The following is a 17,053-nucleotide window of genomic DNA, read 5'->3' on the forward strand; positions in this document are numbered from 1 at the left end:
AGAAGAGGAAAATACAGATTGCAAGCAGAAAACAAACCTCAAGAATAGACATCATAAATTCATTTTCTACGGTTGCTATCTTGCCAATGTAAATTGTAGTCTGGGGCTTTTCCGCAGGTGTTACGAAAGGATGAGAGGGTGGTCTGACCATAGGAGGCATCATAATGGGACGGAGACCAAGCATTCCTGGGACAGCAGGTCGTGGTGCTAGTTGAACAGCACCGATTGTACCAGGTGGGCGCATAATAAACCCAGGACGAACCATTGTTGGATATGGAGAAGGATACCGGAGAAGCCCTGCATAAACAAAAACGAGACTCTACAAATTCATCAATAAATGTTTACATTTGCAATACTCCAAACAGCAGCATTGGCATAAATAAATCAAAATAATCAAGAAGCAGAATTGAAATTTCATTTTGTATTGTTACCACAAACTAGAGCAAAATAGATATGAACACCAGAGGCAGTACAAATACCACCCAGCTGAACAGAGAACCTGAAGGACACATTGAGAAGATAGCACCAGTATCGTAGTTCATTATTACCACAATAAGTAGTCATACCTCAACTTCAAATAGGTAAGAATCTATAATCAGCTGATAAATGTTGGATTTGAGATTCAGTAATAATAAAACTCCCATCATCTCATGCCCATATGGAACTTATAAAAACTATTATTACCCATCACAATAGCTTTATTTCAACTGTTAGCAGCTTGACCACAGGAAGGAAAAGAAAAGAGAAACATGTGGTAGAAGTAACGGAAGGTGTAATTTGAAAGAATTGCAATACCTCAAAAACAAGACCAAGGCGCAATGCTTGCTACCGTCAGTTGGCATCAAGTTCAAAGTTCATAAAACTACAGTAAATCTCAATTTTACATAAGAATTGGGGAACATGAGGCAAAACTTTCAAGAACCTTTAAGTCAGCGGTTTGGTTAAATTGTTTTAAGAATGCTACCTTCATAGGAGTTACACTAACTAACAAAAAAAATGAAGGAGATAATAAGAAGAACAAAAGCGAATGTGCGCATACCAAAATGAGGGAGTCGTAGTAGTGAGAGTCCCTACCCAATATTTGATGCCTTGCAACCATTCTCACGGAACTCAATCAAGACACTGTATGAGAAAACACCCGGTCATCGGTGTCCCTGTTCTAGTTTCCTCCCTATTTCCTCTTTCAATAAAACTTCTTTCTACTCTAAAACCTTTAATCTCATCTAACTACGTTGACTTATCGTTCCACATCACTAGTTTATGAATCACATTCAACATACACAGAGAGCAAATATGCCATAGAAACAAATCCTACAGCCTAAAAGCGCATCATGAGCGTGTAAAAAATCAAAACTTAAGAAAATTAAAAAAGGCAGAGAAGGATAGAAGAACCCACCCTGAGGAGGCATGGGACCTGGAGGAGCAACACCATGAATTCCTGGGTAACCATTAGCCATAGGCTGGAAAGGTCTCATGCCAGCCTGGTTCTGAGGCTGCCCTTGATACTGAGGCATGGATCCAGGAATCCCCATAGAGTTCACGCCGGGAGGAGGAACTCCAGAGCTAGGGTTTTGAAAATTCGCAACGGGATTGAATTGCATACCGGGACGGAATGGTGGAGGCGGCGGGAGATTGGTGGGGACAGGAATCTGAGACGGAGGAGCATAAGGCGGACCAGGTGGAACAGGCTGAACCAGAGCGGCGACTTGTGGCGGATGTTGTTGAGGCGGAGGTGGTGGAGTTGGTGATGGATTGGGAATTGGAATCGGAGTAGTGGGTTCCGGTTTCTGAGAGTTGAGATCCCCCGTGGCCGGAGAAGAAGAATCGCCGTCGGCCATGGGAGACTATAGTTGGGTTCGAGAACTTAGAAGCTTTGGCGATGGAGTAGTGACTTCGATGAATCCTAAAGATTTTGTGCCCTAGAAATTCACAATGTCCAATTTACTCTTTTTCTCTCTCTTGTGCGTGTCAAATAAAAGATTCTGCTACACCAATTTATTCCCTTTATTTCTTGGAAAAAATGTCAAAAAAAAAAAAATTGAAAAGTATTTTTATTTGGGTTTTTAATACTTGATTATTTCAAATTATAATAAAAATACATCAAATAAAAAAACATATCATCTAAAATCCAAAACAATAAAAACTATTATTTTTATACCTACATTTTTAACAAAATCAAAATTCTAATTTTATTCTGGTTATCTAATTAATTATTATTTTTTAATATAAACACTTTCGATTTTCTGTTAACCATATCAAGTCAGAAGTTAATCTTTTATGCGAACCAATTTTAGAGTTTTGGAATGAGTGTCGATCGACACCTTTATTTTCTGGTTTGATCGGTTTGTTTTAAATCTTCGAATTAGAACGGTTTGGTTTAGAAAAAACCCTAAACCATGGTATTTAAGGCTTTGTCATTCCAGAGAGTTTGAGAAGGGAGAAAAATAGTTTCAGTGAGTTCTTGTGAGATTTGGAGTTTTGGTGCCTTCCTTTGAGAGATTTTTCCTGTGGAGTGGTGATCTGGGGCTAGGAGCATGTTGGAGGTTTGATGGAGTGTTGGATTCGTCATTGTTTGGGTAGAAACTTCTTGTTAGAAAGGTGAATGCATGCAACTATGGCTTATCTAAGCTTGAGAATTCTTTGTTTTGGTGTTCTTTGAGTTGTGTGATTGATTTCCTTGATTGTTGTGTGATTTTTCGTTCCTGTGGATGCTTTGAATGAGTAGGAGGCGTTTGGAGACGGAGATCTAAGCTAGAGATTAAAGGAAAACGATGATAAGCATCAGTGTCGATCGACCCCAATGCAAGGACGACGCGAGGGCTCTAATGAGTGTCGGTCTACACTATATGGAGGTGTCAGTCGACACATCTAGAGCAGGTGTCGGTTGACACCAACCTTCGCCAGGTGTCAATGTCGATCGACATCAAGAGGGTGTGAATTTAGGCTTTGAATGGCAAATCACGTATGCAGATCAAGCTGATCATACAATCCAAAATGTTTGTTAAGACAATAACTCACGATCTTTGATTCATAAATGTTATCATAACCATTGTACCATAAGTGACTTCATAGGATTTGATGCCCATTAAAATAAAAAATACATTTTGTTGTTTCTTGGGCTTTAGGTCTGATGATGGGAGTGTATACTTAGGTTAGAAATTTGGGCATTTGTAATTACTCTTTATAAAAAAAAATAAAAAAGTTCCATCCAAATTGTGCGAGTGATCGACACCATCAAATTGTGGTTATGCGGTTAAGTTTTAGCATGTTTTCTCGTTTTAAGTCTGTTTTGGGACAAAACGGGTATAAGTGTTATCTGAATCGTCCGGTTTAGGCTGTTTTGGGTTTGTAAAACAATAAGTCTCATTTTAAAAGACAAGAGCAACCTCTTTTTGGTGAGTTTTGGTGATTGTCGCTTCTAGAGAAAGAGAAGGGAGAGGATATAGCTTGTGTGTGTGATCCAATGGCTTAAGGAGAGGTTTCAAGAGACTTAAGAGGAGCATAAGAGGCTGATTTTAGTTTTCTTAAGGGAAGGGGAAGCATATCAGTGGCAGTTCAAGGGCGAGAGGGTCGTGATGGTGGTTGCTTGTTCTTGTCTCAATCCTTTCTAAATTATGGTGAGTGCGGGAACATGGCTTATCTAAGCGATTAGATGTTTGCTTTTGTATGATTGGTTGCTTTTGTGCTAGTTTGTGGTTGTTGTCGTAGTGGTTGTGGTTTGTTGAGGTCGGATTTGGCATCACAAACGTTGTGGCAATGGTTGGAACTAGAAAAGTAGAGAGAAGTCGTGTTCATCGAAAGTACACAAGGTTTTTATGAGAATTAATATGAATAAAATTAGGAAAGAATATTCTAAGAACTTAAAGAATTTGCTAGAGGAGATATTGAAAACTAAGACACATCTCGCATACAAAGATATATATCTATCTAATGAAATTGACGCTCTTCTTAATATCGAAAGAGTAAATACTAGTAATGCATATATCTGAATAAAATCGAGTTTATCAAATCCACATCCGAATAAATTTTATAAGAATCGGAAAGATTGAACATGAATCATATCTGAATTTTACATACCCAAACTAAATTAACCAAAATTATATTTTTAAAAAAAATTCTATTAGAAAAAATTAATCAAATATATGTATATAAATATATAATAATCTATTGTATTTGTTACTTATGCTTTTATTTGTCAACTTGTTCAAAATCGGAACTGGACTCAAAGAGATAAAATGGTTAATTCTGAGACTCTTTTTTCTACCAAATTCGAACCGAAAAGTTTGAACGTTTTTTTTCTGTATGTTAATTCCCGCGTAAATATAGATTATTTAAAACGACGACGATCCTATATTTTCTGGAAACAAATATAAGCTAAGATTTAGAAACCCTAAAATTAATGTTTTGAGAAAACTGAATGTATCATTACACATTATCCCAATCTGTAAAGAAATTAGAAATTACCACCATATGATATATACCACGAAATAAATTCTCAAATTACCAAAATTTACTCAAAGATAAAACGAAAACAAAACCTCTTGTTTTTTTTTGGTATTTCTTCTAATTAAAGTGAAAAAAAAACGAAACTGATAAGTGAAGGATTCTGAACAAAAGAGACAAATGGGCGATTGAGAGGAGAAGCGGCCTTGTTTTGGGGGAAATGACTGAGTATAAGACGAAGGAACTCTTAGTAGTAGATGGCAAGAAGAAACATTTTGTGATTGATTGGGCTTCAGTCATGGACAAGGAGCAAGCAGACCAAGTTCCCGAATTGGAGATTGTTACCAACACCAAACCTCCGCCGCCGCCGCCAACGTTTCTCTCCGGCGATCAGATTGATTCTCAGAAATCCCTAACCGATCGTGCCCTAAACGAGCAGCTGGAGCGTAACAAATCCCACCTCGTGACATTAGGTCCGGGTTTACCAGACAAGGGTGAGAGAATCCGACTCAAAATCGCCAGCCTCGAGGAGGAGAAGCAGCGTAGGGTTTTACAGCGCTCGCAAATGGTTTGGTTTTTTTAAAGCTTCACACTTGTTTTGTTTGGTGTTGACTACATACATTTCCATTAATCTTTAGTGTTGTTTCTCTCATCTTCTAAAGCTAGAATTGAGCTTAAAACATGTGAAATTTTTTATGTGCACTCTTTAAGAGATTTTGTGATAGAGATGGTTTATCTGATGTGAAAGCTACAAGACTCTTATTATTTTTGGCAGGATGTGGATAGGAGTTTGAAGACCATGCAATCCACAAGCTCAGGTATATTTCTTGGTGTGGACTATGTTAAATTGATTTAAGTTCAGTGCATGTTGCTTTCTTAATAGCTTAGCTCAGTGTCTCATTTTGTTGTATGGTTTTTGTATTTGTCTCTCATTTTTTTTTTTTTTTACTTAAGTTTAATGAACCATGTTTCATGTAGGTTCAGATGCCTTAACACAAAGACATGCAGCCTCAAATGACACCTCTAGACAAGGGAATACAGACTCAAAAGACACCTCTAGACAAAGGAATACAGACTCAAAAGACACCTCTAGACAAGGGAGTGCAGACTCAAAAGAAGTCTCACGGTCAACATTTGCTGCGTTTTTTACTAAACCGAAGGTATGGAGCCTCTTCATTTTGCCATTTTTTAACTGTTTTAGATAGCTACTTGTTCATGCTGCTACTTTGTAATATGTGTTCAACAGGCGGATACTCAGTCAAAGAATGCATTTGGTAAAGAACTAGAAGATTTGGGATGTGGAAGTCAGTCAAAGAAAGCATTTGGTAAAGAACGAGTAGATTTGGGATGCGGAAGTCGGTCAAAGAAAGCAGTTGGTAAAGAACGAGAAGATTCGGGATGTGAAAGTAGGAAACACAAGGCTGATAGAAGGCCCGTAACAAGGCTGAGCAGCGGGTGGCGGATGTTGCCAGATATAGGGAAAGCTGAGAACAGTGAAAAGCAGTTTAGTTCTGGATTGAAAGGATCAAGAAGGAATCAGAAATCCAAGGACTCTTCCTCATATTCTCTAGTTGATGATGATGACAACGACCACATTGGCCATGAAACTCCTAGGTCCATTTCTTTTCTCCTTTTCCAACTGTTTCTGCTGCTAGTTTGTCGTTTTTAAAGGGTTCCCAGTGGTTCGTTCTATTTTGTTGTGACATGTGTTCTGGTACACAAGAGAATGAGTTGCATTGTAATCGCTCAACATCTTTCTTTCATAGAGATTGGTCTTGGGAAGAATATCCATCACATGGTTCAAAGCGCCGTAAGGTATTCTTCCTTACTCCTGTTACCATATATCATGCAGTTGTATTTTCTTGTGTAATCATTATAGTCCTAAGAAATTTACTCCAGCAGAAGCATGGCTCATTTTCTGTGAAAACTTCTGGTATTTCCCAACCGACGATTTTGTGAAACCTTACGAAAGACTTCAACTTTCGAACAGTTAATTGCTCTATAGATAAACTACAGAGCTGTGCTGTTTAAATAGATTTAGACTTGCTAGGAAAAAGCTTTCTACTTGGCTATGGCTATGTTTTGGCTTATTCAATATTGTTCTCACTCCAACTCGTTTGATATGTTGCTCTTTCAACTTACTACAGCAATCAGATGATACAGTGATAAACGTGGATGAAGAAGAACCCCGAACTCCAACGGTGGAGGAGCAAGCGGTTGAACTGCCTGAAGGGTAATAATCACCTTTTTTTTTTTAGCCTCATCACATAACAACTGGTTCTATATAAACTAATAGGTGATGAAATATGCAGCTTACAGGAAGATATATGCTACCCATCAAGGTAAATCTATGTCCAGACTGATCTAGTGTAACTTACTGTATGTTTGTTACCCTCAAAATATTAACGCTTGGTGATCCAGGGACGATCCAAACTTTGTTCAAGTTTGTCTTAAAGATCTTGAATGCCTTGCGCCTCGAGAATTTCTAACATCGCCTGTTATGAATTTCTACATCAGGTACTTTTGGAGTGTAAGACTTGCGATATATGTTATCTTATATTAATTGTATAATTTTTTATATGATTTTTTCCCCTGTTTTCTTTGGCTAGGTTCTTGCAGCAGCAGATATCATCATCGAATCAAATCTCTGCTGATTGTCATTTCTTCAATACCTATTTCTACAAGAAGCTCAGTGACGCTGTTACATACAAGGTGATTATTAAAATATGATCCTTTCTCTGTTGGCATTCTTGCATTTCACATTTTTATCTTGTTGCTTATGTCTTTGTCTTGTCCTTTCAATAAAATAGGGGAATGACAAGGCTGCCTTTTTTGTGAAGTTCAGGCGGTGGTGGAAGGGGATTGATTTATTCCGTAAGGCTTATATTTTTATTCCAATACATGAAGAGTAAGCTCTTTTCCTTTTAACACTGTAATCGTAGCTTTCATGAGAAAACCTGAGCTTATTTCGATAATAACAATATCTGCCTCTGTCTCTGTGATGGAGAAATGTTATCCGCCTTGCTATTCTTTAGATTTTTTCACAAGAGTTCTAAAGAACTTGATGTATTCTTGTACCATGTTTCAGTCTCCACTGGAGCCTTGTGATAGTTTGCATCCCAGATAAGAAAGATGAAACGGGAATTACTATACTTCACCTGGATTCGTTAGGACTTCACTCGAGAAGATCAATTGTTGAAAATGTAAAAAGGTGAGATGCCAGGATCTTTACCTGTGACTTTATCTTTTCACATGCTTGACGTTGTATGCATATGGTTTCAATTCTTAAAAGGAAAAGGTGTTGCATTGATTAATAAATGCAGATACCACATTCACTGAATTCTATGTCAACCGGTTGCAGGTTTCTTAAAGACGAGTGGCATTATTTGAATCAAGATGGTAATTTATCGGATCTACCTATCTCAGAAAAAGTATGGAAAAACCTCCCCCGTAGGATCAGCGAAGCTGATATACAGGTCAGTCTTTTACCTCTTAATCTCATGATCAAGTAACTTCGTTAAGATCAATTCGTCTTATGGTTTTCCCTTTGTACAACCAGGTTCCGCAACAGAAGAATGACTTCGACTGTGGTCCGTTTGTTCTCTTCTTCATTAAGCGGTTCATCGAAGAGGCACCTCAAAGGTTGGAAAGGAAAGACCTGGGAATGGTGAGTTATCTCAAACACTTTTCCTGATACAGAATCCCATATCTTCTGCTTACTCAAACTCTTTCCCTGATGCCGAATCACATATCTCAAACTCTTTTGCTGATACCAAATCACATATCTTCTGCTTACTCTTGTTTTTTTATCCAGTTCGACAAGAAGTGGTTTAGACCTGATGAAGCCTCTGCTCTGAGAATCAAAATCCGAAACACACTCATTGAGCTATTCCGTGTCAGTGACCAGACAGACCAAACCAGTACAGATAATGCAGCAACATCCAAATCAAGACATTGCTCATCGCTCTAACTTGAGCTTTTTTGTTGTATAGACGTTAAGGCAAAAGTACTATTATTGGGGCCAAAAGTTAAACTAAAAAGAAATAGCCATAAGTTCGTATAGGTTCAAGTTGTAATGCGCTTTACATATTCTAATTTATTACACCTTGGACCTGGGTTGAAACTTGCAACAAAAACAAAAACCTTTTAACTTTAATTGTAGTTCAAAATTTCGTTGTCACAGAACACCTTTGAGGATACATAAAAAATTGGCATCTAACTTTGTTGAAAAGGAGATGTTTTCTTTTCCCTAATTCGACATTTGACAAATCAAACCGATGCTTTTAGAGCAGTACGGAACTGCTCAGGCACCCGCATCACTGGTGCCTGAATCGCCCCAAGCATGCCAAGCTGACCACATGCTGCCATTTGATCGTTGCCTCGGCTAAACCGCATGAGAACAGTGCAGCCTCCTTCAGCCAGAATGTTACGAAACTTTATCATCTTGTCTTCGTCAGTCTGTATGAACTGAGAACCACGGTGTGGGTTGAATTGGATAAGGTTGATCTTGCATGGAATCCCCTGCACAAGCTCCACTAGCCTCCTTGCATCATCCATGCTGCACAATCAAAGAGTTGATAGTTTCAGATTTGAACCATTTAAGCGGAACAGAGAGCTTCCAATGGTCTCTAGTGATGATTTCCCTTACCTGTCATTCACTCCTGCGAGCATTACATATTCAAACAACACTTTGTACTTATGCCTTGAGCTCAGTTCTTCTCTGAGCGTCTCAAGGAGCAAAGATAACTTGTATTTCCTGTTGATTGGCATGATCCAGTTTCTGACCTGCACGGTTCAAGTTAAATGAGGTCAGATCATCCCTCATAAAATGTTTGAGTGTTTTAAAGAGATAGCATGAAACAAAACCTCATCAGTTGTTGCATTCAGACTGACTGCCAAAGCACAGTTTGACTCACGGAGAAAACGCTTCAGCTGAGGAACAAGGCCACTGGTCGAGACTGTGACCTTACGGGGACTGAAATGAAGTCCATGCTCATCTACCATTATGTTTGCAGCTTTGATGACATTTTCAATGTTGTGAAATGGCTCTCCCATTCCCTACAAAACACATCCAGCTACATGAGAAACTGGAGACAACAGTATAAACAGACCTTAAATATGTTGAATGCCGAAAATTAATTGTGGAGTTTTTTTATTTGTCTAACGAACATTCATACCATAAAGACGACATTTGTTATTGACCCAACTTCATGGGAAAGCAATCGCCTAGCATAGACAGCCTGCTCAACTATTTCAGCAGTAGTGAGATTTCTCTTCAAGCCCATCCTGTGAAATCAGTACAAACATATAAATTAGACAAAACAAGAGATGAGAAAGTATGTCAAGAGAATATCTGCATTCTTTAGCTTACCTGCCAGTGTAGCAGAACTGACAATTCATGGCACAACCTACTTGGCTTGAAACACAAACTGTTGTCCTGCCTCGATCACAAGGTATAACAACAGTCTCAATCACAAGTCCATCATCCAACGTGAACAGAATCTGCAACATCCTGCGAGTTATGAATCAATGAGAACATTCCCAAAACCTCACTGCGATATAATCGTTGTCCATTCAGTGTCTAACATCATCCAGGCATCACAGAATACTTTTAACTGTTTTTCCAAATAAGAAACGATCAAATTCACCTTCCTAGTTCCATCTGAAGCCGAACGAATATCCTTAAAAGATAATGCACCAAACACAGCATGTTCACTAATCATTTTCTTGAGATCTTTGTTCAAACCTATAAGAATAAACAACATAACCTGAGAACCAATCCGCATAAACTGAGAGCACAAAAACTCTTCTGAATAAAGACATATCAAAAGACAAACCTTCAAGCTCATTAACATCATTTGCCCATATATTGTCCTTATATAATCTCTTCCACAACATCAAAGCCTGTCCAGGTCTAAACCCATGAGACTGAACCCATTCCTACACAGTTGAAAATAACCCCAATGCTAAGATTACTTCGAGAGCAGGATAAGTCATACCCTTGAAGAAAAGATTGAGACTTCAAATTAAAAAAACTTACTTCGAGAGCAGTATAAGTCATACCCTTCAAGATCACCTTCAGATTATCATCATCTCTCGCCACAGAACCTAACAGATATAAATCATCAATAGCTACATTTCTCAGCATAAGAAACCCAAATACGGAATCGAGAAAAGTATTCACCTTTAGTTGATGACAAGTCTTCTAGTGAAGGGAGATAAGCTGCCGAAGAAGAAGAAGAAGAAGAAGAAGAGAAGGAGAAGCTTCGGGATTCGAGGAAACGAGTTGAATTGGTAAGACGGTGGTTGCGGAAGGGCGAAGAAGGTAGAGTTAGGGTTCCGGGGAAAACCGCCGTTGAAGAGAGTAGCGACGGAGTGACGACGACGGCGGCGGCGGAATTGGCGAGAGTGGTGATACCAAGTCGCCTCATTGTCCGAACATACGAATCACTCAATGTCTCAATGACTCAACTCTCAAGTCCCTATTATTGTTACCATTAGTGTTAGTCACAAAATTTATATAATTAATAATGTAAATTTACTCTTTTACTGAAAATAATAATAAGTAAATTCCGAATTTCTATAAACTGTATTAAACTCCATAGGTAAACCAATTTTCAGTGTGTTATTTTTATAATATCGACATTTTACAAAATTTAAGATTAACACTGTTTTGTGATTTATGAACATGTTACTTTACTGGTTTTGTACCTATGTAAAATGAAATACTTACTTATTTTTAAGTCTTTTAGAGAAGATTGTTTTTATTTGTTATCCAATTTCATAAATTTTAATTTAGGTGGTATATTCGTTGAGGTATTATCTAATGATAGTCTTCTACTAAGGGTGATTCAATATTTAATTGCAAACTGACACTATAATTGCATAACCAAATTAAATTCCAAAACTTATCGCGTTTGATTGGTAGCAGCAATAGTATATTCCAGAACTGACTACAAACATTTTACAATGCAACTGTTTTGAAACGATCCTACCAATCTATATTTTTCAATTCTAATAACAACAAATCATAAAAGATCAAAACATGAGGTGGAAGATCATTCGTATATCAAATCGAATAGAGAGAACGAGAGGAATCAAGAAACTGGATAAGAGTCTAGAAAACATAAATCGGGTCTTCAGTTTCATATCATAAGACTCATCATATATAGTAACCTCGGATATGGTTGCACAACATGAACTCTAGTGTGTTTGGATAAAGAAGTCGAATCCTGCAGATCACGTAACCTTGTTTCCACTGACTCGCAAGCCTATACTCTTCCATCACCCAGATCCTCTTATCTCTAACTCGTCTCTTCTCCTTTTCCCAGAACTTAAACATCGATTTAGGTTTCTCCTTTTCACAGAACTTATAAACCTTCTTGAACCCTAGAATCTTCCCTGTCTTCTCCGACTTGATCAGTTTATCACGACCCATGACCCTCCAACAACCGGATTCATCACATCCATCGGTTTTACCAGAATTCACACTCCGATTAACGAAGAAGTAACGCCCGTCGTATAGGATCCAAGGGTTTTGAGTATCGAAAAGCGTCGATGGGTTCTTGCAGTATACGTCTTGGCTTCGGAGGAAGTGGCGAGGCCAAACGTTTCCGTTATTATCGATTATCATCATCATCATCTTCAAGTACGTCGTGACGATTTCATCTTCAATTGATTGGTGATGTCTTGATGACTTCATCATCCTGATTCCCAAATGAAACTCAGGTCTCGTAGAAGAAGATGTAAAGAAACAGATGATGATGATTGATGAAGTGAGAGAGAAACAAGAAACGAAAGATGTAAACTCGTGAAGATGATAGTATTTCTTGGGAATGAAGGTATTAAACATATAGAGAGGCGCTTCTTCTTCTTTTCGTTGGTACCGTTTACATCAAATTAGTGTACTAACCGATTTGTCCTTTGTTGTCTCTCTTTGATAACATTTGTGTACGTTTTGGATTTAATGGTTTATAATATAAAGTTCTTAATTTAATTTTCTTTAACAAAACATGGAGGATTTAGAAAATTAGTAAGTGATGTACATTTTTTTTCCTTCTTTTTTTTCCCTCTCCTTTATTATTATATTTCCAGTTCTTCGTTGTTAAATGAGTGACTATGTTATCTTTTATTTTTGTTTTTAACTAAAAAAAAAAAAAAAGAATTTTTGGAAAAAATAGTCAGAAAATATTCGCTGGAAACGCTGGAGTTAGGTAGACTTTATCAAACTGGATTTTAAAAAAAAATTGTAATGGGGAATTTAATTCCTACTTAAGCATCAATTGTTTATCTCTTTTTTTTTTTTTTTGATGTGTTCTTAATTACAATACAAGTAGGTACAGTAGTAGTTTTCTAGCTAGTCATCAATTAATAGAATTAAACGATGAGATATAAATTAGAATTTAGAAGATCATATCTTCCAAACCCGAAAAAAGTGGAGTTAGTTTTGACATTTTATTTTCTTCTTAGATATTCAAACCAAGAGATTTATTTTTATTTCAAATCCGAAAGCAATAATAGTTATACACCTAGAATATTAATACTAAAGAACGAGTATCTTATCCACCAAACCAAGAAAAATCTTAAATATCTTGTGAATATTCATCTCGAAATAAATCGTTACGTATTAAAAAATCATTAGCTTGTTGATTAAGTCCTGTGGACGGCGACGCTGAAACCTCCTAGGCCGCCGGAGGATGAACCGTCGGTGGGAAAGTAAACTGATGACCAGCTGCTCCGATGAGAAAATAGCGAGAAGGTCTCTTGCAGTTTCCGCAAAGCATACACCTCAGATGCGGCGGCACTGCTTCGTGAAGGTGAAACACCCGGTCGCAATTATGGCACAGAAGCTTGTCGTGGCCCTGACAGTAAACAACAGCGTCTGAAGCTAAGCATGATTCACATCTCATTGCAAACATCCATCTCTCACAATTGTTGTTCCCGTTGCAGCTCCTGTCAAACATCCCTGCTCTTCTCTGGTGCTGGTGACCAACCACATGCTCGTGCTCATGATTGCTATTTTGAACCACATGAGGCATATGCGCATGCTCATGATGCTGATTAGTGGAGAGTGGATTGAGGATTTGAATGCGGTGGCGGAGAGTGGTGCACTTGAAATAGCGTGAATAACAAGATTGGCAAAGAGCTATCTCATCATCACAGCATAGGAGTAAAGCTGGATTCCTCTTGCAGTTATCGCAGATTTGGTAACGTACATGTTCCTCATGCAAGTTATTACAATGGTGTAGGTAGTCACATGTAAGACAGAAGTTGAGAGATTCTGTTACACAATGGATCACGTCTGTTGAATGTTTACATGAGTGACACGCTTGAGCCATGTTTCCTGTAGTAAAAACGAAAGAGAAGAAACAGAGAACCAAAACTTTTGCTTTCTGTTTATGAATAATATTTGTAGATTAACGCAGTGTATAAGCTCGTATTTACAAAACCTTTCCTTTTATTTGTAGAGGTTTGTTTTTCCTAACTGATTAAATAGAAGGATAATTCTGTTTTTGTTTAATAAAAACCTATGTAATTATCTTTAACTATAATTTCTTTCTCAAAATTAAAACTAAAATTTATTAATGAAAATATTTGGAAAATATAATTTTTTGATATGTGAAAAGATCATCAGAATAATTATCACACAAAAAAAAAACATCAGAATATATAGATATATACTTAGGAGGAAGAAGACAATTCCTTGATGCCTCGAGAACCACGAAAGGTGGTTTTGCCCCTGAGAAAATCAGAGTACCAATGAGCAGAGAGTCTAGGAGTTCTCTTTCGATGAGGATCACTGAAATTTACAGAGTACAATCCATAACCATCATGGTAGCCCCCTCTAAGCTCGTATAAATCCATAAATGACCATACAAAGTAGCCTCTCGTGTCTGATCCATTCCTATACGAGTAGTAATGTCTTTTGTTTTCTTATTCAAAAAAAATGTCTTTTGTTTTCTTCTTCTTATCACACTAATTAATATGACAAGAGAATAGAATATGCAATAAGGAAACTTTACTTACCTTATGGATTTGAGCATAGCACCAATGTTAGCATGTAAGTATTCCACCCTTGGTGTATCCTTCTGTTGCTTTATCGGTGTACCTATTCGTTTGCCATTGACAAGAGAATTGAGTAGACTAAGACAAAAATATGAGAGAGAAATCAGAGAAGAGAGTGACCATTCTCAAGGATGTAGACTGAAGGATTGCCATAAGTCTGCTTTATATACTTCAAGACAGCTTCCATAGTCCATGGAGCAACAGGATACTACTTGTTCAAACAAAAAACAATATAACAAAGAAAGATGGATTAGTAACACTGTTCTGTTTGATAGAGACTTAAATTTATAAGTCTGAATTTGGTAGCATTGAAACTCCTACCTCCGGAACAGAAGTATTCCCAATGTCTTCCAACCATTAAAACAAAGAAGAGATGATTAATTAGCAAAAACAAAATATCAAAAGAGAAGAGAGTTTGTTTTTGTCGTTCAAAAATATCAAGTTTGATTCATTAATTACAAGTCACATATCCGCCCATATCTGAGTAGAAATCCGGGTCTCCAGAATTGGATTTGCTGCTCGTGACCGAAGCCGCAAAATAGTGATTGATTCCTAAAAAGTCAGATGAGCCTTTAACTTGTTCTGATTCCTCCTCTGAGAAAACTGGCAGTCTTGATCCAACAGTTCTTCTCATTGTATCAGGATAGTCTCCAAATGTAAGAGGCTCAAGGAACCTGAGTTTTAAAGAGCAGCATATTTAATTTCTTTTCAGCTTAAAACCTTTGGAGAAGTTGCCCTTTTGGAACCATGCGTGTCTGAACTTACCAGCCGAAATAGAAATCTTTGGCTCTTTGAGTTGCAATGGTATCATCCTCAGAGCTTGTAGAAGGTTTAAACTCCATTAAATATAAGCCAAAACCTACGGAACCTCCCTGCTTATTCTGCACATAGTAGTTGCTCCCCTTGTCATCAATTCACACATTCAATAAAAATTTATTCATGCATAAGAAACTATGTATACCTTGTACTTTTGCTTATATAGTCTTGAAACAGAGGCATGTGCAAGCAGCAAGTTATGGCCTGCGAGATATGTTTCAGTAGAAGAGTTACCTGTCAAGCAGTTTTGCCCCGGAAAGGAACAACGACCAGGCGCTGTATTCCCATCATTGTAACCTCCAAGAGTGAATACGTTAGCCTCGTTTATCGTGGTCCAGAATTTGACGTTGTTCCCAAACTCTCTGAAACAAACATCTACATAAGCAGTGAAGTCTTTGCTGCAAATGGCATATAAGTTTAGTGTCATTATCACAAATTCTAGATAATATGTGGAAAACAACTCAAGCAATGCTACTTTTATTTAGCCTACATCATCCTCTTGTTGACCCATCCTCCATATTCATCCTCAAGATACTGAGGATGATCGTAGTGGTAGAGTGTAACATGTGGTTCAATCCCATGGGATATTAATTCTTTGATGAGGTTCTTGTAGAACTGTAGACCCTGTTTGTTAACTGGGCCTCTTCCATCTAATGAGATAAGAGCTAATAACAAACTTGATCTCTTCATGGTGAAACAAAACCACCGAGTGTGTTTGAGAAAGGCTTACTAGGTATTAGCCTAGACCAAGAGATGGAGAATCTGAAAGCATCTAAGCCAGTGTCTACCATCAACTGCACATCTTCCTGTCACAATGAACTTAAGTTTGATGAAAATTCATAATGTGTTTACAAGATAATACTAAAGCAGAGAAGATAAAAAAAAGAACACCTTGTACTTGTGATACCCATCACATGCTATATCTCCGTTACCTGTGTTACCTGCAGATTTAGAAATAAGAATCAAAGCAACGACCAACCAATAGTTATAGGCTAATAGCTAATGTTGAATTGAAAAGCTTACGAGAGTGACAAAAAGTGTCCCGCACGCTAGGTTTCCTTCCGTCTTCCGCGGCAGCTCCTTCCCACTTGTAGTCAGAAACCACACATTTGGTTCATTTTTGTAGGAAGATTCAAGAGTTAAAGTAAGCCTAGAAATTGATTCCAAAACCTGATAAGCAGAAGTACCAGCTCCAAAGACGAATCCCTTGGGGAAATGAGATCTGCTGAAAACGTCGCTGCATCTCCCGGAGAAAGGTAAAGCCAAAAAAATGGTAAACAGAGCAAACAACTGTTCCATTTCTAAACTCTCTCTTTCTTTTGTACGGCGAGCGAGATAATATTTGTGTGACGAAGAAACAAAGTGCATGGTCCACTATATTATTTATATTCAAATAAAAAATAACTGTTCTATTAGTTTTTGTTTGAGTTTTTTTTTTTTCATTCTTCAAACATTATTGGTTACTCTCTTGTGTTTTTGAATTTTGAGCTACGTTCTTTTAGTGGTTTGTTACTCTGTCGTGTTTGCATATAATGTAACTCAAGAGTATTATTCGGTTTAGTAGATAAACAGTTCCGGTTTTTATTTGAATCGGTTTAATAGACAGGGACAAGAGAAACACAGCAACTCCTATGTAACTGATGAGTGAAAATACAATTAATCACACAAAACTTGCTACATGCTGCAGCACATTCATAATCCTGTAGACTACAAGAAACTGTATTATTGA

At 37.5% G+C, this 17,053-nt stretch overlaps 5 protein-coding genes and 1 pseudogene across 9 annotated transcripts; 1 reads left to right on the top strand and 5 right to left on the bottom strand.

The window, feature by feature from the left end:
* The window catches only part of LOC104752704, a 6,144-nt pseudogene extending 4,183 nt beyond the window's left edge, over positions 1–1,961 (bottom strand).
* LOC104752707 (ubiquitin-like-specific protease 1D) lies at positions 4,579–8,556 on the top strand. The gene is made up of 14 exons (XM_010474908.2): positions 4,579–5,011; positions 5,219–5,261; positions 5,422–5,603; positions 5,690–6,057; positions 6,210–6,258; positions 6,591–6,676; positions 6,756–6,785; positions 6,865–6,960; positions 7,053–7,155; positions 7,254–7,351; positions 7,532–7,654; positions 7,805–7,919; positions 8,003–8,110; positions 8,258–8,556. Exons 1-14 carry the CDS (start codon positions 4,664–4,666, stop codon positions 8,411–8,413), a joined length of 1,905 nt encoding a protein of 634 aa, XP_010473210.1. The 5' UTR covers positions 4,579–4,663; the 3' UTR covers positions 8,414–8,556.
* On the bottom strand, positions 8,576–10,916 carry LOC104752706 (dual-specificity RNA methyltransferase RlmN). Its single transcript, XM_010474907.2, has 9 exons — positions 10,628–10,916; positions 10,484–10,551; positions 10,281–10,383; positions 10,092–10,189; positions 9,815–9,945; positions 9,621–9,729; positions 9,310–9,501; positions 9,092–9,228; positions 8,576–9,001 (listed from the first exon to the last, which is right to left on the bottom strand). Exons 1-9 carry the CDS (start codon positions 10,872–10,874, stop codon positions 8,713–8,715), a joined length of 1,374 nt encoding a protein of 457 aa, XP_010473209.1. The 5' UTR covers positions 10,875–10,916; the 3' UTR covers positions 8,576–8,712.
* LOC104752708 lies at positions 11,425–12,260 on the bottom strand. The gene has a single exon (XM_010474909.1). It carries the CDS (start codon positions 12,146–12,148, stop codon positions 11,606–11,608), a length of 543 nt encoding a protein of 180 aa, XP_010473211.1. The 5' UTR covers positions 12,149–12,260; the 3' UTR covers positions 11,425–11,605.
* On the bottom strand, positions 12,916–13,904 carry LOC104752710 (zinc finger protein CONSTANS-like). The gene has a single exon (XM_019237564.1). It carries the CDS (start codon positions 13,779–13,781, stop codon positions 13,125–13,127), a length of 657 nt encoding a protein of 218 aa, XP_019093109.1. The 5' UTR covers positions 13,782–13,904; the 3' UTR covers positions 12,916–13,124.
* LOC104752709 (putative beta-glucosidase 5) lies at positions 14,007–16,662 on the bottom strand. Of its 5 annotated transcripts, none has more exons than XM_010474911.1 (12): positions 16,495–16,662; positions 16,348–16,411; positions 16,216–16,265; positions 16,055–16,130; positions 15,815–15,974; positions 15,470–15,722; positions 15,274–15,389; positions 14,968–15,182; positions 14,830–14,855; positions 14,629–14,716; positions 14,470–14,551; positions 14,007–14,347 (listed from the first exon to the last, which is right to left on the bottom strand). In XM_010474911.1, the coding sequence occupies exons 1-12, from the start codon at positions 16,621–16,623 to the stop codon at positions 14,125–14,127; spliced, it is 1,482 nt and encodes a 493-aa protein (XP_010473213.1). In that variant the 5' UTR covers positions 16,624–16,662; the 3' UTR covers positions 14,007–14,124. The 5 variants fall into 5 exon arrangements, with proteins under 5 accessions (XP_010473213.1, XP_019093104.1, XP_019093106.1 ...); XM_019237559.1 differs by having other exon boundaries at positions 16,257–16,265; positions 16,512–16,650; XM_019237561.1 differs by having other exon boundaries at positions 16,512–16,610.

Source organism: Camelina sativa, chromosome 16 (assembly GCF_000633955.1).
Source record: "Camelina sativa cultivar DH55 chromosome 16, Cs, whole genome shotgun sequence".
NCBI lineage: Eukaryota > Viridiplantae > Streptophyta > Magnoliopsida > Brassicales > Brassicaceae > Camelina > Camelina sativa.

Bases quoted from the DNA above. Each gene is read 5' to 3' on its own strand.
- LOC104752707 (XM_010474908.2), top strand. From the start codon at position 4,664: ATGACTGAGTATAAGACGAAGGAACTCTTAGTAGTAGATGGCAAGAAG. The intron at 6,786-6,864 runs GTAAATCTATGT...TTGGTGATCCAG, and splicing joins GATATATGCTACCCATCAAG to GGACGATCCAAACTTTGTTC. The intron at 7,920-8,002 runs GTCAGTCTTTTA...TTGTACAACCAG, and splicing joins TCAGCGAAGCTGATATACAG to GTTCCGCAACAGAAGAATGA.
- LOC104752706 (XM_010474907.2), bottom strand. From the start codon at position 10,874: ATGAGGCGACTTGGTATCACCACTCTCGCCAATTCCGCCGCCGCCGTC. The intron at 10,384-10,483 runs GTAAGTTTTTTT...TCAACTGTGTAG, and splicing joins TGACTTATACTGCTCTCGAA to GAATGGGTTCAGTCTCATGG. The intron at 10,190-10,280 runs GTTTGTCTTTTG...TTATTCTTATAG, and splicing joins TGATGTTAATGAGCTTGAAG to GTTTGAACAAAGATCTCAAG.
- LOC104752708 (XM_010474909.1), bottom strand. From the start codon at position 12,148: ATGATGAAGTCATCAAGACATCACCAATCAATTGAAGATGAAATCGTC.
- LOC104752710 (XM_019237564.1), bottom strand. From the start codon at position 13,781: ATGGCTCAAGCGTGTCACTCATGTAAACATTCAACAGACGTGATCCAT.
- LOC104752709 (XM_010474911.1), bottom strand. From the start codon at position 16,623: ATGGAACAGTTGTTTGCTCTGTTTACCATTTTTTTGGCTTTACCTTTC. The intron at 14,717-14,829 runs GTAGGAGTTTCA...TTGAACAAGTAG, and splicing joins GGAATACTTCTGTTCCGGAG to TATCCTGTTGCTCCATGGAC. The intron at 14,552-14,628 runs GTCACTCTCTTC...GCAAACGAATAG, and splicing joins AGTCTACATCCTTGAGAATG to GTACACCGATAAAGCAACAG.